General features: G+C 41.8%; 1 protein-coding gene across 3 annotated transcripts in view; it reads left to right on the top strand.

Annotated features, from left to right (window-relative positions):
- The window catches only part of LOC102299397 (vacuolar protein sorting-associated protein 13B), a 306,909-nt gene that overhangs the window by 190,149 nt on the left and 93,853 nt on the right, over positions 1–22,907 (top strand). For all 3 annotated transcript variants that reach the window (XM_014336114.2, XM_042224168.1, XM_014336109.2), the window contains exons 33-37: positions 4,534–4,660; positions 5,955–6,098; positions 20,795–21,136; positions 21,782–22,202; positions 22,426–22,563. In XM_014336114.2, coding sequence (XP_014191600.1) covers positions 4,534–4,660; positions 5,955–6,098; positions 20,795–21,136; positions 21,782–22,202; positions 22,426–22,563 — 1,172 coding nt within the window. The remainder of the gene's footprint in view (positions 1–4,533; positions 4,661–5,954; positions 6,099–20,794; positions 21,137–21,781; positions 22,203–22,425; positions 22,564–22,907) is intronic.

Raw genomic sequence — 22,907 nt, forward strand, 5'->3', positions numbered from 1 at the left:
CTTACAAATGTGTGGCTTTTAAAAAAAAGTTTTACTAGTGTTTCTGATCTTTGTTTTTTTACTATTTTCATTTCTGGTTTCTGGTTTGAATCTTACTGGTTTTAAATTTCATATTTCCACCCCAGTCAGGTAGGTGCATGTGTGGGTGTATGTGTTTAATCTGCTAAGAAAGTCTTGTAATTTATATCATTCGTCTTGATGTCACTGCACCGTGTAGTTATTGAGTTAGCTCCCTATCATGCAGCCTCTCCATGCACGCTCATAATTACAAGTCCTGTCACTTTTTTCTTAGACTCGGGAGCTAAAACAAGCATGAGTCTAACAGCCTGTTTGGCCCCACATCCTTTTTTCTGCTCATGTTTTGAGAGGGAACAGGACCAAAAATCACAAAATCATAGGCAAAGGTTCCAGATTTGTTCCCTGTCAACTAAAAATAAGCCTCATGGAAGAATGCAGTGCAAAATCAACACGGGCCTGATTGAGACCGAGTGGTCTCAGGTCATTGGGACTTGCTGGCTGAGATACTCACACCTTTCACACATAGATGGACACACTTTCCAATGCAGACACAAGCAAACAGTCATACATACTCATTAGGAATATTTTTGTTTTCTTTATTGTATTTCTTACACACAGAGACAGTATGATTGTCTTGGAAGAAGACTTTTCCAAGACAATCATACTGTCTTGGAAAACATGATAGTGATGCTCAGCCCTCAGCTCTCAGACCTCCAATAAGACCTTTTTATTGTGACAGCCAGACTTATTTCATGGGAGCTCTGTTCTTTCAGTTTCTTCCTGAAAGGCATCTTGCTGCACTTTCTCATAAAAGCAAGCACTGCTTGATTTTATGTGCTTCCTTTGTAGGGCTGTTCGATATAACGATATATATCGGATGACGATATAAAAACGTCTATCGTTTCATTTTACGCTATCGTTTGTTTCGTGGTGTCGCAAAATAAACTGTTTACGGCAATATTTTTTCATCGTTTTGATGGTCACTGTAGTGGCTATATTAATTTCTTAAAGTTCTCTATTTCTCATATATTTAATATAACCACACTACAGACGGACAAGCATTATGCGTTGTGGTTAGCAACAACAGCATCGCGTGTTCGCTTGTTTATGTTCCACATAAACCTTTCACAATAAAGCTCAAGATCCTGTTGAGACTTTGCAAAATAAACTGAATCACGTGAAAGATGCAGATTATTTACGGATGAGAAGTAAAAAAGAGCCGCCAGGTGCTAAAAAATAAACCTTAGACTCAAACGTTAGAACAGGCTTTTCCCCGCAGCACGCCGTGTAATAAATACTCACAAAGAAAACTGCGGCCGTTACAACTTATGTCTAGAAATGTATAGTTTCATGCATCTGTTAAAACACTCGATTCCAGCTACATGACGCGCAGCTGGAAACACTTCCCGCAAGTCGAGCTGCCCGAGATTCACAGAATTTACAGAAAATGTTACACGTTTGTGATTTATGTCGTTATTCGGATGATAGAATTCTTATATCGGGATATGAGATTTTGGTCATATCGCAAAGCCCTATTCCTTTGGTTTGTGCTTTTCAGTATATTATTACTACTTCTACACCCCCATGCTACAGTGTTGTTTGGCCTGTTTGTGCTGTTGGCAAACAGATATACTAAATCACAATGGCAAAGTAAAAATAATGGGGTAAATGTTGTTTATATCTTAAAAATGGGTCATTTTTAGCCTTTTGCTGGGTGACAACTAAGTAATGTGATTTATCATAATATATTATGCATTATTTAACTTTGGTGGATATAAGTGAAATGTTAATGTGAAATTAAAGCAATGGATTATAAGGTATTATAGCAGTATAAATAGTCGGTCAATATGTGGTTGCTAGATAACATGTCATATAATCTGATATACATAAAAACCATCAAGTACCTAAGTATGTGTATCTGTTTGGTGGCTCAACTCTATAAAGAGATCATGGACACAGAAACAAACACACAGAGATTCTTTGTATTATAGTAAGAACTTCCTCTGTTTCTTGTTGGATTGTGAAAAGATAAAAATTCTTAAACCGTTGTGTTCCCTTTCCAAGAAGACAATGGAGTTTAATATGCATGGGATGTTATCTCTAAACTCCACCTTGATGTTTTTCTGTTGTCTGTGCACCAGTTTTTATTCGCTTGTCTCTAATCCTCCAATCCTGGCCAGGTCAGCTGTAAAATAGCTCTTTTAGGTAGTGGACTTGGGCCTATATTTGTCTTACATTCTTACTACTGTGTCAGAGACGCTCACAAGAGCAAGGGGCTTCTGATCTTTAATCCAGTCACATTCTTTCTTTCTTTCACTCAATATGTTTCTCTGCAATGGGCCTAGTGCCAAGTCCACATTGTCTGAAAGGGCAATGAGGTGACATTCTGGGCTCTCACTTTGGGCTCCAGAAGATGCTAAAAATCTTTAGCATAGCTTTAGCTGTCGTAAGACATACTAGAGTGGGTCTGGATTTCTGTTTCAAACTTGATGATTGTATGACCTAATATGTAACAGTTCTTTTTGCACTCAAGAGGATTGACACCCACTTTTATGGAGTAAAGGTCACTAAAGTTTGACTCCTGTTTATAATCAGAAGCTCCTAGCTCCTTATCACTGGATTGTCATTCTTCTTTAGCGTATATTTCTTTTCTGATGTTTCCTCTTTTTCCATTTAACTCCGTAAGATATCGTTTACACAATTAAGGTATACATTTATAGGCAGGTGTGTCTCTATGGTCATACTGATAAGGTCAAAGCCAGTAGTGGTGTTGGGGTCTCGTCCCAGCTCTTCCATTTAACCTTAAAGCAATGCGACTCCCCTCGCTGTAGCAGCAACAGCACTAGCAGCTGGGCAGGGCTTTGGTGCACTGCAGTGTGCTGCGCCTCAGCCTCAGCTACCAACACTACCAAGTCATAGCTGAATGTGTGAGAAAATTCCAGGACACTGAGGAGAGGGGAGCCAAGTTCACAGCTTTACTTGTCTGCTGCAATCATTAACAGAAATACACCACCTTGGTTGTAACAAGTTTTGACACACACCACTTCTAAAGTTCACACCTTTTCCTTTTTCTTTACATTGATACCCTCTCTCTCCCCCCAGCCTTAGAGTCACGGTATGTTGATTCTGCTGCTTTTTGGATTTAATTCCAGTAGCGGCTGATCTGCAGTGGCCTCAGTTTGCTTCCTGAGGTTTTGTGAGGAAATTCCAGCACTGTGGATCCACTGACAGGATCTGTCCTCATCACAGTTTGTAGTTGCTGGCTAGGAAAGACCTTGTGTCACAGAGCTGCGAACTCTTCCCATCGCCCCTCCTATCAGTCGCCCAGTGCAGGCTTCCCTTGTGTTCATGCCACTGATATTCCAATTTACTGATTATTCTGCGTCCCACTGAATGAAACAAAAGTCAATCTTTCCATATTTTGTTTTTGTAATGACCCCATTGAAAGGCACGCGCACATACACAGAGAACCACAGGATTCTCCAGCCCACTCAGAGACTTCCATAATACTGGTAAACTGAGCTTCGGGGCTCCTAGCCTTGCTGGTGAATGATAGCACCTGTCCCCTGCAACGAGACACTCATTGTTTCAATCCCCGTCTGAAGGGAGATTAGCCAACACCAATTGGCCTCACAGATCATTTCACCTCTGAATTAGTCCTCCCTCGAACTCTCCACTCAAAGAAATGTGTCAGAAAATAATCCCTTAAGGGCACTGGTAATGCACATTTGTGTAGCAGAAGTGAATATGATATTGTTTCTGGTTAAGAACTGTACTCAAGGCCACCTAGAAACTGGGCCTTTTATAATCCCAGCCAACTATAAATATTGGAAGCTGTACTGCTTGATTGTTTTAATAGCAGCAGATGTGGCAATTAACACCACCTTATAAAGCCCACTTGTATATTTGTTTTACTGCTAACAAATGTTCCCACAAATATGACTTGATTGTGGGAATGAACATTAGTGAAATGGAGAGTTGATATGAGAAGGTTTCAGCTCGTTCGTGTGTATACAATTAAGAGCTGTTCCCAAATGAGACTTGTCTCACTCAGTCTCTGTTCAAGCTTGCAACTAAAATGCGTAAGAGAAGAAATGTAAAAAATCTCAGTGATGGCAAAAACCTTACAGATCGTTTATACGAGGGGAAGATCAATTTTGAAGTCTCTGTTGTCAAGTTTAGCTTTTCCTCTAATGCTTTGAATCTTAAAACCTAGAACAGCCTTGAAATGCATGTTTGCCTGTCAGCACGACAATAAAACTCTGTTGTGAAGACTTTTTGTGGTTTCAACTGTGTGGTGTTGACGTGCCATCCCCAGGCAGATGGGACAGTCTCGCAAAGATTTTTTAAGTACTAACCATGAAAAGATATTAGTAAACAAAAGGAGGGGAGTTTTAGTGAAGATAAAAAGTCCTTTAGGTTTCTGTAAGGTATACAAAAGCTTGAATACATTTTTCATGGTTGAGAACAACAGTAGCAAAATAGTAGTTGATGGGGTGTCTGATCTGTGCACAGCATCCGGAGACACCAGGAGCGCCGGGCCATCCTCACGCCGATCCTGACCGACTTCTCTGTCCGGGTCACTGCTGCTCCAGCTATCATCTTCAGCAAGAACCTGTCCCCTGACAGTGGACAGACAGAGGTGAGCATCCACTCAGCGCTACGTGAAATACTGCGCATGAATTATTTCTGTAGAGAGTATTCAGATTTTCTGAATGAAAATGTCTCTGCACTGTAGAAAAGTTAAAATCCCCCGGAACTAGGGAAAATTATATCGAAACCTCAAAGCTTAAGTCTGAGAATAGACAAAGATTCTTCTTGTGCCCTTTGACCGCGACCTGTTACAACTACGACTGCAGCCATTACTCTCACAATCCGTTGCTCATATGAAAATAGTCATTGATTATGTGAGATGTCAAAAGTATTTACATTTTCCTCCTAACGTACAGTAACTTACTCATTAGGAATCGGCCGTCCACCATGTAATGGGAGGTTTTTGACCCCGAGAGTTCAAACCTTTCTGCTTATACAGCTGATGTTTTCTGGCACCGCTCTCTGAGACTTCCTGCCTCTTTGATGCCTCATCCGACCACGCTAACGTGCCCCTTGACAATGCATAACAGCTAATCCATAGTTTGTGCTTAGACACACACACACACACACACACACACTCTCTCTCAATGTGATTTGTGTAACTCCCTCAGATATGGAAACTCAGAGCCAGGAACAACAAAACACAACTTTGAACTAAGTCGTGTAGAACAATTTCTATAATAAAAATCATATTCATTTTGTCTAACCGCTAACTACTGTTAGCAGATTTATGCATGGTTCCCACACAAATGTAAAAGCTATTGCTAATGAATCATTAATATATTGAATGTATTATAGCAGTATGTGGTTTACATTTGTTCCTCGCCAGGCTATTCTGTAACTGTTATTGTAACCTTAACATGTGCGACCAGTCACTTTGACCGCTAACAGAACTACTAATATTTATAATGTTAAAGCACTTCTTATGTTACTATAAATCTAAATGAGAAAAAAGACAGTAGTGACTTTAATTTAAAGCTCAGAATTGACAAAATAAAATTAAAAAACAGTGGCAATACCCTTTGTGGGTTATTGCGCTAGGTCTGCCATGTGTGCGTGTGTGTGGTTCAGTCCACAGTGTTGGTGAGTAATATCCTTTTAGATGTAACCTCCAGCCTGAGTTTTGAACTGCTGGCTGTGGGTGGGACCCCAGAGAGCACAGAGGGAAGAGCGGAAGAAGAGACAGACTTAAGTAAAGATACAAAGATAGTGAGGAGATGGAAAGTAAATAGAAGCGTATACAAGTTACAAAAGATGTTCTCAATGCATTTCCTGTTCTCTCCTCCTACTTCTTCTGTTCATTTTGTCCCCCCCTTTTTTTTTTAACTCCCTTTTTTCTCTAGGAGGTGGTGGTGTGTGGCCACTCTCTGGAGGTTAATGTGACTAGCAGTCTGGATTTCTACCTCAGTATTGCTCAGGTCCACCTCCTTCATCAGCTTCTCAGAGACAACATGGTGGGGATGGACGCTCCAGAGAAAGGCTTTGAGGTACATTACAGTGACGTTCCAGCACTACATACAAAATCAAAACCACCCCCTGTTTAAACTTAAAGATGTTTAATCAGTCAGCCTGTGCAGCAATACACAGTTCTCAGTGCTTCTGTCTACCTGAAAGTCCTGTGTCTGTGAGCATAATCTCACACTGCTTGCGATTCTGGATCTCCTCCATTTTGGTTTCAGTTTAACTTAGAGGAGTCAAATCTAGTGAGTGGATTCAGGTGGTTTGCACTGAATCCTCTCCCCGAGATGTCTGAGGACAGCACATGTCAGCACTGGAGGACAGATTTGCAGTGATCCCTCATACCCATGAATATTAAAGAATGAGCATGCACTTGGTTGGGCTCCTGATCCTGGCCTGGCTCCTTTGGTCCTGTAGACTGTGGGTGAAATCACACCAACTAGTGCTCACATAAACATATGCAACACAGGTCACAGTGACATCAGGTGGAATTTTGACTCACACATTCATGCACAACACAAACGTCTTGGTCCATATGGGCACTTACATACTGACAAACAAAGCTACATACATACATAGTATGGACATTTTAGCTGGAGTAAGGTTATTTGAGTAGTTTAACTATGGTTTCTGTAATACTAAAGCTTTACACTGTCTCTTCGGTGTAACAAACCTGAAGTCATGTGTGACTAACAACTCTTTTTATTTCAGGAACCTCTCCTGTAGATATGTGCTGTGCTGACATTAGCTGGATACTGTACATCTGCCAAAAGATCACTTTGTTGATACAATTATGGCTTATTAATTTTTACCCACTAGTCTGCCACAAGTTCACATGAAGCCAATTACTAATCAGTGAGCAGCGCAATGCTTGTTTGCTCAAAAATCTATCATTATTATTTCCCAATACTGTGCTCTTAACTATTAGCCGTGACTATTTTGGGTGAATCCAACACATTTAAATATTTACTCACTCAGAGCAAGGCTGTTCTCTAATGTGGGCTTAGTTTACTGCGCTCTGCTCAGCTGCAGCTTTCAGGGCCCTTCCTATTGTTTACAGGACAGGGAGCTCCCAGGCGCCATTTGCCCCGTCTGACCGCTTAATGAAGCTTTCTAATGGAACACAATATAAAAATATTTACCAGCTGTGGTGAGGATGGGAGTTGTAGATGAGGGAAGGGGACAGGGGAAAGAAGAACGGGGGTAATGGGATGAAGTGAAGTGAGTTGATAGTGATTTTACTGTTATCTCCTCTTAACATTCTTTATGGGACGATGTGTGCTTAAGTGCAATGACTGCGTCAGATGACGCAGATAAAGGCCTCTGTAACCTGAAGTAGGCTTTCTCAGGCAAAGTAACAAGTTAAACTTTGTAGTCATGTAATCACTGTACAATCTAAAATGGATTAGGACAACTTGGACTAATACAACCGTGTAGAAATGGATAAGAGAAAGGCGCAGTGTGAAGTTTCCTTATTTCTTTTTTTGTTCTTCATTTGTTACTTGCACGGTAAGACCATGGGAGGTGCCTGCTGTGCATCTGGTCTTGATTTGGGTGATCTCTGAGCCCTCACCCTTGACTTGTAATGATTCATGGCTTGATTCTGTTGAGGGGCAGCTAACGGCTACAGAGGGTTCATCCAGGTTCAAGGCAGGATGAGAAATTTAAGCAGCTATTCTGGGAGGACTATTGGCAACTGTTTGAAAACTGCAATATGTTATCCACCCCCCCCCCCAAAAAAAAAATAAAATTGTTAGGGTTCACCCTTCAAGAAGGGTGATTTAAATTGGATTGATCAACGGTTTATTTTTTCCATTAATCTCTAAAAGCAATGAAATGTAATGCAACGTAATGTATGATGTAGCATCAGTTTTGCTCAGCTTTGCAACACCTTGGCTCACAGTGCAGTCCTGACATGCACCCGAAACATTCCTCTGTGAATTTGGTTTTCTTGTTGAGCTTCTCCAGCTGGAGGAGATGAGATTCCAAATAATGTTAAGGACACTGTGACAGTAGCCGCTGTGTTTATATTTTTACCCCCAGGCTTTTTCCTAGTTTATACAAGTTTAGGAGCTGTCAATTTTTTGTGCAAAAATATGCATCCGACTGTTTTTATTACTTTTTTTTTTCATCTGGATTAGGTGAAGTAGAAATTACCCACAAGGTCCAGAATGATGTAATATCAATCACTGCTTTTTGAGAAGTTAGATGTATTTGTGATGGTTCAGCTTTCATGCTTTTTTCATGTATTTCCACACATGCATTTTTAAATTCTTTTGGTCACAGTTATTAACCAGGGGAGGCTATTATGACTTTTCTGCTTTTACCTTATTTATGTCATATGCATGATACAGTGTGCCTTACTGTTTTATAGCAGTGACATTACACAGCATAACAGTATCATTAACAGTGAGCTCAGTCAGTGTGTCTTCACCTCTGTGCAGCTGCAGAGCTCGGAGGTTATACTGAATAAATGTGGTCTGGCTTTGACTTTTTTGGACATTCTGTAAAACTATTTGTACCTCCATCTATCTCAGTGTCGTAAGTCTTTTGGCAGCTGAGTCTGTCCGGCTGCTTGGCCCTTCAACAGGGAGGTTAGTATGACTTAGACATGATCAGGTCTGGTGTGTACGGATCTACAAAAACCCATTTCACAAGCTGCAGAGCCCTCTAGTGGTGTTTTGAACTAAGGCATTTAGGCCCCACTCCCACCCCCTGCTAACACATTTCACCCACTGTCATCATAGAATATCAGAAGTACATACCCTGACAGTGTTCAGAGTGTGGGTTAAGAACAGGTAGAGTCAACAATCTTCAGGTTTCATGTAATAAGGTTCAGATGTCTTTCCATTTGTAATTTCCACAGTATTAGAAACTGGATTTGGAATGTCTTTTTTTAATTCAATCCCAGCTTCAGTAATGATATTTATAGAATTTGGCATTTTTTGTTTGTTCTTATTTTATACAACCTGTTCAAAAGATTAAATTAAAACCAGGTCCCAGAACTCAAGCATCTGGTACAGGGGAGTTGTTTTTGTTGTGCTCCAACAAACCATCTCCGTTCTCACAGTCAGCACTGTCCCCAGCTAGAGTTTAAATTAAACACTGCTCTTTACTCACTCTCTCTTATTTCCAAATCCTTTCCTCTGATTTTTTTTTCTTTTTTCTTAGCATGCTGTTTGTCTTGAACAGATTCTCCACAATCCCAGGCACTCATTTCAAACGGTTCCATTGCCCCTCACAGCTGTGTTTTATTGTCTTGGTTAATGAATTTGTTTTGTAGGGGCTTTTGGGTTCCCTGGCAGTGGTGAGGCAAGACACTCGTTCAGGCAGCGCGTTCAAGTGCTGTGTGTGATTTCAGTCATTTCTAGACACTGTGCTGTGTTCAGAGGAGTCTGTCCACACATACACGTTGTTATGGCTTTTCCATGCATACATACAGATGTTAGATTTTTATTTTCTCATAATCTCTTTCATACCCTCTTATTGTGCTTTATCGACAGTTACCAGTTTCCACTTAAAATGATTGAGATGCAAAACATGTGCTTCTTTATGACCGAACAGCTGATTTCTAAGCACTAGATAAGCAGATGTGTTGCTCCTTGAATCACTTCATCGTAGGGATGTTTATTGCAGCATTATGATCCATCATTTTTTTTGGCTAGCTACGATGGAACTGAAAGACAAATCTGGGGATGATAAATGTGAAACATCGAGTTCTAAGAGCAGAGCAATGACACCTCACAGCCAGGGAGAAAGCTTCAGAAATAGGAAGATTGAGAGGCACAGTAAGCTTGAGTAGGACGGTAACATATTAACTCAGTCGTGTGTGGTCATTGTTGGAGCTTGGAACAGACTGTCTCACACAACTCAGACACACACTCACACACACACACACACACACACACACACTCACACACACACACACACACACACACACAGCAACACACACACACACACTCTGCAACACATGTTCCACACTCACCATGTACTGTATTCTGCTTTTATTTGGGAGCCAGTGACATCTTAAGGTCTTTATGACGTGACGTGCTGCGACGTGTGTGTGTGTGCGTGTGTGTGTGTGTGTGGGCTGTGTGTGGTGTGGTGTGTGTGTGGGCGTCTGTGCGTGCGTCTGTGTGTGCGTCTCTGCTATGACGTTATTTGTTCTCTAGAAGACAGGGTAAGAGATTTAGATGACAGTGTGTGAAAGTGTGCAAGTTTGTTCCTGACAGTCTTTCAGTTATTCGGTATCATTTTCTGATTTTACTGTGTGCCTTTTATACGCTTCCCACAGTAATAAGCAAACATATTATTTTAGCAGTGATAATAATGCTTTTTTATTTTTATCACTCTCTTTCACACACACACAGACACACATAGTAAAAAAAGCACATACAGAGGCAGCCCGGGTCAGCCATGTGCTCGTACCACAGTGTTAGAGGAAAATACCCTCTGGTGCAGGGGAAGTCCCGGTCGGCTTCATCTTCCACCTCATCCTGGGATGATTACACGCATGGGAAACGGGGATTTAGACTTCCTCCAACACTCATGTACACACACACACACACACACAAACAAACACACATATATCCCCACTGATGCCAGTGCACACACAAACATGTAAAGGGTTGTATACAGGTTTACAAGATGTTATCAGGTTGGACTGTCTGAAGTATAAATCCTAGAAAATACATCAAGTTCCCAGTCACCCATTATTGCCTTCTCTCTGTTTACCTTGTCCAACTTTCTTTCCCACACTGTCTATCCCATTCAATCTTTTCTCCATCGTGGAACTGGCACGTCTGCTTGCTGGAAGAGTGTTGGCTCTTCCATAGCTAGCTAGTTACTGGACTAAATGGCTGCTATTGGGCAGGGTTCCTCCTCTGGAGACAATAATACTGTGCTGTTACATCTGTTTAGTCTTAAATGTCTACCCTTAAGGAGGCATAGTGGCTTTTTTTTCCTGAAATAATTGTCCACAGCCACACTCAACTACACTTACTAGATTTAAAAACTGTCCCTTATAAAAAAAACCGAGTTTAGTGTGTTTTATGGTTTAAAATAAAATGTCATAGTGTCATGTATACTGATGTGCTATACTGTTTCGTGATGGGGCCTCCTCAGAGCTCCCATTAGTCTGGGATTACATGAGCAAACAGAATACAGTTCTGTGACAGGTCATCCTTTCAAATATCTTGAGAATTTTGCATAATGTTAAGTATAATAACCAAATAAAAGTAACTCACTCTTACCAAATACTGCTAAATGTTACTGTGGGAGCATGGAAGCTTGATGGCCTGTATATAGCTCTCTTTCACGTAGGAGTGTTAGCTGGATGTCAAAAGCACGTAGGACAGCTTATCTTAGCCACGGTGCTGTTGACAAGCTTGGCTCAGCGAGCGACCTGCGGCCGAATCCTCGTCTGTATATGTTTAAAGTAAACCGTTTCCCAAGCCACTCCTCTTTGTGATGAGTGTTTCATATTGTCTTGTAGCTGTTGAGCTTTGAGAACTCGAGTATCTTTCTTGACCTCTGATCTTTCCAGGACAGTAAGGTGTCAGAGGATCTTTTCAGTGCTCTGCTGGCCAACAGAAATAAGGAGACATGAAACGAGGGTAAAAATCTAAAGCATGGAAAAGTAACAGAGCAGACAGTGGAGACAGCTTGAGAGAGGTTTGCCAAATGAGAGAAGAAGGAAGAGAGTAAGGAAGAAATGTTCAAAGATGAGTACAGCGTCTGAATGTGGTGTTTGCTTTGATTCCTGTCTCCGTCCAAAGAATTTGTCTGTAAAGCTGGGAGCTGATGTTCCTGAGAGGTCAGCTCTTAACCAGTCAACCTGGCTATTAACCCTCTCTGAGGGCCAGATTCCTTTCACCCTGACCTTTTCCCATCCTGCTTAGCACTATTTTCATTCGCCCGGTTGCTGCTGAGAGGAATAATAAATAAAGCTCCTTGTGCAGCTGTCTCCTTTTCCATTTTGGCTGCCTTAGATCTGTAAAGTAAGTGTCGTCTCAGCTTATCTTAAACATACATATTTTCATAGCCAATGTTCATCTTGCTGCCCTTCTTTTGTTATGAAACCATATCTTTTTCTTTTTTTCCCTGTGTCTAACTGACCCTTCTGTGTGAATCAACTGCTAATTGACAGCCAGTCATAACAGCTCACCTTCCCTGTTCAGCCTCTGCACTCCAACCAACCTTCTTCTCAGAGCATAACCGTGGCACATTCTTAAATTGGCCCCTTGGAAACTCAATCTATTTGAGATCAGTAGCAGCTGAATTTGCTCTCTCCTCAATCGGTTTTGGCAAAATTGGCGTGAAAACTCCAGATAAAATCACAAAGCTCGGAATTCTGTTAGAGCAGGGAAACAAATGGTGCCTTTGAGGAAAGGCAGGAGGCCCCCGCCGTGAACCCAGAGATCGAGTGACAACTCAGGTGAGCAGGAGTGCCCTCTCTCTCTGCCTGCAAGGGAAACAGGGTCATAAACCCAGGGGACTAGTAAAAGCAATGTGCAGGCCAGCTAGCAGACACTATGGTAGATTTTGTTCAGTGTAAAAACAGAATTTTTGTCCAGTGAAGTGAAAAGAGGAAATAGTTGTGGGGGTATTTTTTCTTCCATCCACCTGTAAAAGCAAGATTCCACCTAGAAAAACAGGTGATGGGGAAGATTAAGTAACTCGAACATTGCAATAAAAGTGTGAGTGTGTAGTGTCTTTGTTATTCTCCTTTTTCTTTCTTGTCTTTTTGCGTTATGGTCTGCAGAAGCATTGAGTTCTGCTAAAACAAAACGCGACATCCTTAATTCAGTTAATTGAAAGATTCACAAGAGGTCATTCAGCGACGAGAGTAGTTGTAATGTGTACTGCATTATGGCGTGAGTTATTGTGCCACATGTGTTCTTAATGTTAGTGATGGAGGAACCGAGCATTATTCCATGTATACAAGAACTGTTATCTATCAGTACATTTGTGAACTGAATATGTTTAAGTTTGCGACTGGAACTGAAACCTGATAGCAGCGTGTAAAACCCACATGAAGTCAAGGTAATGACAGATATGCACGGGTAAGTTCCATGTAGTCACCGGAGACACAACTGAAAAACGTAGCTCAGATGGTTTAAATAATCAGGACGTGGGCTTGATTTTGTACTTCACCTGCTTCAGTTTGTCTTCTTGGATGAGCTCCAGTGTACATGTCGAAAAATGAATCACCAGATGCCCCCTCACACAGGTGTTTCCTTCCATGTAAGCTGCTTCTGAATCCCCCCAGCCATCCATGCAGTCAGTTTATCATTACTTTGAACATGTGAAATTGTTTGTTCTCCTAAAATGAGCCTTTGAGCTACGTTCATGTTCATTTTTCTGTCTGCAGATCATTTTTTTTGTTAGTTTAGCCTTGTCCTCTACAGTATGTTTCCATTATCAGGGTCCTTCTTGGTCAGCCAAGTCAGGGGATAGGGGGTCTTACATAATTCTCCTTTGAGAGCCTAACATGCAGAACCCGAGAGCTTTTGTCTCACTCGACCCTCGTAGCTAATCCAGGCACAAATTACAGGAAGATTACTTCAATCCTCCTGCTGTAAATAGACAGAGAGCCAGGATTGTTTTTGTCTTCATGCCACTTTTGAGTTTTCAGTGCAGTCTTAAGTGCATATTTGTGTGTGTCTCCTCACTTATGAAGTGGTGCGCTCTTACTGTGTCTCTTTTCGAAATTGTGAGCGTGTATGTGCGGGCTTCCTGGAGCGTGAGCTGATCACAGCAGCATCGCTCCCAATCTCGTATAAGACCACCTGGTGAGCATCTGCCTCCTACACCTCCCACCCTGTCCTGCTCCAAACAGCCTCACATCACCTCAGGACTCTGTTGTTTTCCCCTGCTGTTACTCTCTGCTCACAAACTTGTAACTAAAGCAGAGAATACAGAGATGGCTGGCAGGCAGCACAAGTTTCAGAAGAACACTCCACGACTTAATGAAAGGCATTTCTGCAGCTTTTTGAAGTCTCTTAGACATTTGCTTTCTTGAACCGCCAAGGTCATGCTGAAGACAATGCAGTTTGAGGTTTCGTTTGTTGTTTGTTTGTTGAAAACATAGCGCCAAAGCTAATGATGTATGGCCAAAACCTCGGATGAGAAATCTTAAGGTACTTTGCTGCTTTATTCTTTATTGTGAGACCATGAGCGACGGTGCGTGTCACACTTTGCTTTGCCAGTGAAAATGTAACGAGCGATGAGATGTGTCAAGAACGCAAGATCGCTGCCAGTGTCTTCACAGAGACACCACTGGTCTAACATCTAAAGTCAAGCTCCGAGATGTCTCACAGTAGCTCAGCGAAAGGGACTTTTATGCCCACTTTCAGAAACAACTTTGACCACCGTTAATCTCACCTCACTCAGGGACTTTTGGTATATACTGGAGCCTGTATTTTAGATTAGAAAATTGCTCCCACACAGATCTCAAAAATAAACAGGGATGGTGAGGGCTAACGAGAGCCAGTTGTGCTCTGCTCCATCCCTGTGGAAAAACAGAAGAAAAGTACGTCTGATGAATATTCTGCTGCTGTGGGGGCTAGGATCATAGCGGCTCAGAGAAAAGACAGACCCCAGGGTGCTTCTGTCTCACTGTGACCTCTCATCATGGTTTTTTTCCCCTCATCTGGCCTTCAAGTTATTGTAAACAGGTACCCTGTAAAATGTTACGAGCCTGGGTGCAGTTGTTTAGGTATATCGGACGGGAGTCGGTATGTTTTCATATTAAGTGCATAAAGGCCATCAGACGACATTTATCAGCGGTGTTCGAGCTGCCAAGTCCTCCATTTAGCTTTAAAATTTCACTTTTGTAACTCCGCTTATTTAGTTTATCTTGTATCATGTTCATTATTAATGATGGAAGCATTTGGTGATAAAGTCTGTTCAGCAGTGTCTGATTGCAGCCAAGAGATTATGTCGGATGAGCAGAGAGAGTCTGTGTATCATTTCTGAATACTTGCATCATGACGGTCGGGCCGCTTTCCCTCCTTTGTTTGTTTTCACTAACACACTTGTGGTGTTAATCTAGAAATTGTCTTGTGCCGTCTTTTGAACGCTTCCTTCGGCGAGTTAGGCAACTGCATTGCATCCTGATTATATAAAGAGCTTGTGCTATTGTTGCGATATGGGGTAATTCCTGCACGTCCTCACAGTCACCCCTAACCTAAGCAGTAGATTTGATTGGTGCAACATAATTGTGAGGATTTGGGTTTAGATGGTGGATCTGACGGGGGTGACTGAAGCAATACATCTCCTGTTGAGCTTTAAGGGTGGTGTCTGTCAAACTTTTTAAATCATTCTTGATTGCCAGAGATTTGGAGCGGGGTATGATGGGTTTGGCGAGCTTCTCCAAGGGCCTGGAGTCACACTGGGAAGGCCTCGGGCTTAAACTCAACGTGTTGAGCACACTACTGTAGCCTGCGTAATGTCAGCGCTCTGGATGCAGCTCTGATGTACTAAGCAATGGCAATCTGCATTCTATTTGTAGCAAAATATTTGTAAGCAAGCTAATGTCGTGAGCAGGCATGAGAGAAAAACGTTTTTGAAGTTCAATTATAAAACAGAGGCTTTGGTCGCCACATCTTCCAGAGCCAGGTCTTTGTTGAGAAGCAAACTGTAGTTCCCCAGATGGACTACATTAAGTCGCTCTCTTTACAGTTGTTCTTTCCATTCTCCCGCCTTTATCATTTCGCATCTTTGTTTCTGGGCCAGAGCTTTTCCAAACTATAGGGCAGCTGGAAACCAAAGAACATCATCTCTGTATTCATGTTCTTGTCGGTTCATCTTTCCTTTGTTTTTTCAGTTAGGTGTTTCACAAGCCCCTCTCTCATGCTCCTCTGTTTAGACCAGCCATCTCCTCGCTTCTGCCCCAGTCGGTCTTTCCGGATGAAAAGTGTTCCAACTGACCCAGTGCTTTAGGAATGTCAACATGCATAAATTATTACTGTCACCGCAGTGTTTGCTTTCCCCCCGTGAGTCACGTGGCATCAAAGGAGCGAGAGATTCTCTGACATGGTAAGCAAAATATTCCCACATTGTTATTCCTTTGGTCCACACCAATAGATGGAGAAATGGAGTAAGGAGAGATATCTGGGGACCTGGAGCGTGGAAGGAAAAAACAAAATGGTTTGGATATTGTCTCTCGTGTTCCTTTGAGAAACATGTTGCTAAACCCTGGCGGAGTAAACCCACCCACCAGCATTACTGGGTGGAGGGAGCTTGTTAAAATGGCCCCACTTGGCGCCCTGAGCTTTGGAGTACACTGTTTAAAGTACAGTCGACAGTCACGCCGAAGCACTCGGCATCCATTTGCGAGCTCTGGGGTCACGACCTTCCTTTACCTCTTTGTTGTGGTTCAGTTAAAGTGCATAGCAGGTTGCCTTTGTTATTGAAACAAAGTTTAGTGTGCTAAATGACTGCCTTTGATGCCCTTTCTTGTTCTGCATTATGGCGTACAAAGCAGTGACTTCATATTATAAATGTCTTCCCTCCTCTGTTTTCCTCAAGAAAATAAGCAAGTGAGTTGTGGTTTCTAATGGCATGTGGTAAAGTATTATTGTTATTTTGATTAAGATGAGGTATTGCTGCATTGAAGTTTTCCTTCATTGGCACAATAACACAGAGGCCTGCTATCAGCTTTATGCTTCTGGTAAACAAAAGTGGGTAGCACAGCAGGGGCTTAACATATAAACTTTGATGTAGTCAAGATACAGAAGTTAATTTCAATGTAGGCATTTTGCAAGCAAGTAGCTGAACTGAATAGTGCTGTCAGAAAGATTTAGTAATGACTTCCCGTGTTTTTCAATGGGAATTCTACTGGAGTTACAAGAGAACATGGGAAAAATGTGATAAACCATTTTTCTGCTAAAAATGCATGAAAAGTGGCTCAGTTCCCTAAGCTGACCTCACCTGGCTGCTATGGCTACTGCAACAGCCTGTCATTCACTGGAGGAATTCAAGCTGAAGCATTTCACTAATAAATCAAGAAATCTCTGTATGCCTCTCTGAGTGCTCTACACATGTCTCATCAACCATTCATCCAGTCTGCTTCAAACGTGGCCAGTGTATTGCTTGGGGATAAAGGAATTTTAGTCTCATTTAGTGCTATTTTTGTGGGTTTTTATCCTGTTGCACCATTTCAGTCTGGGAACTTTTGGGAATCCTTGTATTATAAGAACCTGAATGTAGTCGGACTACAGTTTGGATATGTGGCTATTAAATGGGCCGTCTTGAAAGGACTAATAGTCACCTTTGTTACTTGGATCGTATTTATTTTATTCTTTCCTGTCGACTACCATGGACTTCCCTACCATCTTAAAAATCCAGATTTTCATGTTCTCTGATCCCTGATCCCGAATGGCAACTTTCTTTTCATTCATCTGGAAAGCATCAACTGCATATGTGATATTCAAATGTAAAAAGTATGCTGTCATATTTGACTAGCCAGCCAGCACTGTGAACGGGTGGCATTTGGATGATGTGACACTTGCTTCCGAGTCTTAGCCTTTCTTTAGCAAGCTGTTCTGAGTTACACTGATAGAAATGGGGTCAGGAGTCACACAGATGCACTGTGATATGATTGGCACTCAGGAGACTCATGGTTTCACACTTTGGGGATTATCCTTCATTTTCCAGAATGCTCTGCCTGGAGACTCTGATGGGATGACCTCACGATTGGCTGGTGGGGGTTCGGGTGTGGAGGGATGTGTATGTGTGCGTAGTTGCACGTTCATGATCACGATCACCTAAGTCCAGAGGAAGATTGCATTGGGATCTGGAAAGAGCGTTTCCAGTGAAGCCATTATATAATATAATAGAAAGTAATAGCTGGAAAAGGGGATTCCAGCTGGGACTGGTCCTGTAGTTACAGTCAATGTTTGTATTTTAAATTTATTGCCCTCAATAATTGAATAAATTGGTATAAAGTTAATGCATATAGAGGTATATGTTTTCTTTGTATACATGCTGGGTTTTTTTCAGTTAGTAGGTACAATAGGGATCTAACTAAGCTGCAAGAAGAAGAAGCAGCAAGTTAAAGTGATTGAATAGCCACTGACTTCATGTGTGTTTATGCGTACATGTTTGTGAATACACTGATTGAATGCACGAACTTATGAACACTGTGCATTTGGCACGTTTTTTCATTGTCTCTCTTCCTGCGTGGCTCTGATTGTGTTCCCCATCATCCCTTATTCCACTTGTAAGCACATCTAAATATAGACCAAAAATTTGCTTAGGGGGCACTCTGCTAGTAGTGGTGGTTAAAGAGAAGATGGGGTATTTGCTGTAATTGTAAATGCATGTGTACAGCCTACGTTTGGGAAGGGAGAAAAGCATAAAGAGCGTCTGGCAGGTTCTGCTGGCTCGCTCTCTTTCCCAGCTGCTATGCAGCTTATTTGTCCCTTCCAGTGTCGGGTGCTCCTCGGAGGGGATGTTTTGCCTTTGCTGAATACCTTTTCAAATACCTCCTTACCTCAATGCAAGTTTCACTCGCTTAACTTAACACACATGGAGACAAGTCCAGGCCCTTTCTGCCTTCTCTCTCCTCCTCATTGCTTGGAAAATCTGACATTTCTACAGAAAAGAAATGCACACATCCTGTCCTCATTATGGCAGAGAAAGGAAGGGGATCTGGCTAGGCCAATCCTATGGAAGCCCCACACATGAGCCCAGTTGAACAGAACAGGCAGGCATGCTGCTGCGTTTTATATGGCTCTTGTTCTTAGCCTTTGATGACACTGTTTAGAATAGGAAATATCTAATAAGTCAAGTATTCTGTCTAATGTGCTGCCAGTGGGTTTAGTGTTTGCCTGGAGGTCTTGAAACACTATCTCCGCCACAGCAATAATATACATTTAAAATTCTCATTGGAGTGTGTGGAAGGGAGTGATGCAGAGAGAGAGGGGGCAGCTGAGAGTACATGCTGTAATAGCAACCATGTGCAGACTGGAGCAGATGAGGGTGGGAGAGAATGGGACACACCTTGGGTCTGTCTCCTGTGTTTTACAATTCATCATGTTTCAAAAGACAGCAGTAGCTAATCGAAACTGACGTTGTTCCTGTTTACATGGATGGGAAACACTGGGGATAGGCCTCAGTCATGGTGTAACTGTGGTGTTGGAACTGGTGAGTAACTGACTACTCATGCTGCGTCTAACAAACCTGTAGAGTATAAGAGGAGGGATTTGTTTGATGTGAAGTAGTGGTCAAACACACCAGACCCACCTTATATGCTTACATGAGACCTGTTTGCATTCTTTCATTTTTTCCTTTTTTCTTACGTCAGCCTCTGCTCCACTTTAACAAAGTGCTTCTGTGTGTTGTGATCCAAACGGTTTTTCTTAGCATCTAGAAATGTTTCCACACATTTGGGAATTTTTTCAAAAAGTCAAATCATTTGGATATTCCAGCTACAGTATATATGTCAGTTCTGGAAACATGTCCAGCAAGTGATTTGGTAGGTAGCATTTAGTTTTAGTTATTTGTCTCATATCTATCCCATGGGAGCTAATGGCAGCTTCTTTGTAGCCTTGGAAGATGGCATTCTTTGGTAGCAGAATAAAGATGCCTGTTTTCATTGTCACTTGAAATCCAGCAACAGTGCTCGCGTTGATTTATATCATCTGTCACTGCAAGCTTTTTATTGCCACAACGGCTGGAACCCTCCCGACATCCGTTAGCTGGAGCCAAGCATAAAATCTCAGCTGCTTCATACACAATACCACAGTAACTACACAAAACATTTTGATTTTCTGGGGTGAGGCTCTTTTTTTGTAGACATTTCCAATATTGTAAGAAGTGCAAAATGATTTTTAGACCACAGTAAAAAGTCCCAGAGCATGCCTTTAATGTCTCTGTGGCTGTACGATGCTTCCCTTCTTTGGTCAATTTGTCCATGGATTCAATCAAAATGAGTTATTTGATTTGTGTTCTCTCATAAAGCCAGGACCGACACAAGAAACTGATTTACAGATTAAAAAAAACAAAACAGCAAATGTTCTCCAGTTTCATTTGCTTCCCTTATCTCCATGGTGATGCTAACACACCAGCTTGCTTTGGTTTGAGATAAGGTCATGTCTTTTATTGCAAACAGACTTCTCTTCTTTAAACCATAATCTTTTATCATAAAGTGGTAATTATTATTGTGTATTTACACTCTTTACCTTATAATTTCATGGCTTGCACAGGTTAGTAGCCATACTGCTTACGTTGTCTGCTGGTAGCTGTTATCAATTTACAAAAAGCAAACATGATAAAGCTAAGATACATTTCCTAGACTTTTATGGTTTTCTTTCTTTGCATGTCAGTGAACAACAGGTCCACCCTTACAAGGGTGGAGGTACTAGTACATCCATTAATCCATCCATCCTCCTCTGCTTATCCAGTTCAGTTGGTTTGCATTCATTCTAGTGATGGATTTTACACTTTTGAAAAATAGCATTTTGGTCTTTTTCAGCAGTTTTTTAGGAAGTGCATCAGTGATGGTGCACTGCTGTTTTACTAATCTTTTAATCGCCTTAATTTTCTGCAAACCTTGTTGTGCTCTGGTCAGAAACACAAAACACAAAAGCTTTTTTTCCTTTCTTTTTCCCTCCTATTCTCGTCCTGCTAATGCTAATAACCTTTGCACTTTTTTTTTGTGCCAAGAACATATGCATCTGTGTCAACATGGCTTTCCCTTCAATGTTTTTATATACAGCTGCGTCGGCATGAGCAGACGCGAGGTGGTCGAGACCCCGTAGCGGGCGCTGACTCTTCATCGCGGCACAGTGGGACTGGACAGGACAGCGGCTTCGGCAGCGACAGCGCTCGCATCCGTATTGTGCAAATAGAGCAACAAAGCGGGGCCAGTCACCACTGCATTGCCAGACCCTCCCACAAGTCCACCATTACCAAGAACCTAAGCTTTATCCCCTTTGACATCTTTCTCACCGCTAGTAGGCTGTCTGTGATGACCTATGCTTGCTCCAGCCCTCCAAAGGCAATTCCCTCTCTGTCGGATACTCCTGGCACACCGGAAAAGATGCAGCCTGCGGATAAGGTAAATGATAAAAGCTTGTCACATGGAAGCTCTTGCACGCATCAGTTTCTGGATCTCTTTGTTATCCACGTGTCTAGAATTATAATAGAAAACATATACAATAGCATGCAGTATTATTATGTTATTATAAGAGTTATCATGTTTGAGTTTTACAGCAGGTTGATTTTGTACAGTTGTCTAATTGAAAATAGAATTTGTAATTATTTTGTGTGTCTGATAAAAGTAGTTTCATACAGTCTAAATTATAACAATTCAATTTCATATACTCAATTTAATATAGTACAACATGGACCATCAGTGCTCATCTATCCACATAATAACATTAATATACTGTGTGTGTATTTATGCTGATAAATCATTCCCACAGTCTAAGCAGATGTGGAACTCAAAGACATCTGGGCACCAGTTCAACATAAGCCCACTCGAGATAGAAAAGCAAACAAATAACCGTGTTGTGCATTTGGAGCTGATAAATTAAACTTGCTCACATCTACACAAAGTGCACATTATGTTTTTTGGTTCAAGTTTTTATAAGCAGCACCAAACAGCCCAATTTGATATGTATAAGGTCAACAGACCCAAAGTAAGATCCTCAAATTCCAGTGATTTCATAGAGATAGATAGATTCCTTTTTATCTGATTCAGGTTGGAAAGAGTGCCCTCAACCAGCCTGAGACCAGCCTCCAGTCTGAGTCACATTCAGCCTCGGCATCCCCAACTCCAGATCTGCCTCCAGCTACCCAGAGTTCACTTGCTGGCTTGACTGCTGAGGACATCCTCAACAGCAACACCTCCCAGCCGGCCTCTCCACTGCTAAGAGGCAGCCTGCTCTCCCTGGATGGCCTGCCTACTCCGACACGCTCCTCAGCCCGTCAAGCACTTGGTGTAACCATAGTTAGGCAGCCTGGGAGAAGAGGGGCTGGCGACCAGGTGTTGGAACCCCTCTTGTACCTACAGGTGATGCAACCTTCTGCCCTTCTCAGCTGTCACCACCGCAAACAGAGGATGGAGCTGTCTGTGTTTGATGTGTCCTTAAGAGGAGTAGCTGCTGACTACAAGTGTCTAGGTGAGAGAGATAAGTAAATATGTTCCTGGGGATGGCTGGGGATACTTTTAAAGGATAAATGGATTTGAATTTTGTTATTAAACTGTAGATCCTGGACAAATTGACTTCCATCTCCCCCCATGAGTCATATTCACTCAAACTAATAAATGTGAAACTTCCTGATGTTGACATGTATGACCTTTTATTTTTCTATTCAAGTTTTTATGTGCCTCGTTTTGTTCAGACCCGGGAAAGACTCTACCAGAATCTCTGGACTACAATGTGTTTTGGCTGCAGACAGTAGCAGGAGAGGTGGACAGTAAAACGGGGATTCCTCCCCCTCTGCTCTGCCTCCACATTAAAGATTTCTTAAATGGACCAGGTGGGAATCGTGCACACACGCACACACTTTTGTATACTCATGCAAAAAAGGCGGGTGGGATTTAACAAAAGGGGGCAGTTTTTTGGGGTTTTTTTTACACTGGTCCCGGTAGGTTTGGATGGCTTCTTTCCCTCAATATATGCAATCATCATTCTGTATTTACTTGGATTTAAATTTGTTTGATGATCCCAAACATTTAAGTGGGACAAATATACAAAAATCAGGGGCTAAATACTTTGTCACAGCACTGTATTTTAGTTAAAACAACAACATGCTTCATTTTTAACACTGACTTGCACAACATCCTTTGGTGTATAATACCATCCAAAAATCCAGTTTCAGCT

The sequence above is a fragment of the Haplochromis burtoni genome, unplaced genomic scaffold (assembly GCF_018398535.1).
Source record: "Haplochromis burtoni strain Fernald_Lab_line unplaced genomic scaffold, NCSU_Asbu1 Contig_130, whole genome shotgun sequence".
Lineage (NCBI taxonomy): Eukaryota > Metazoa > Chordata > Actinopteri > Cichliformes > Cichlidae > Haplochromis > Haplochromis burtoni.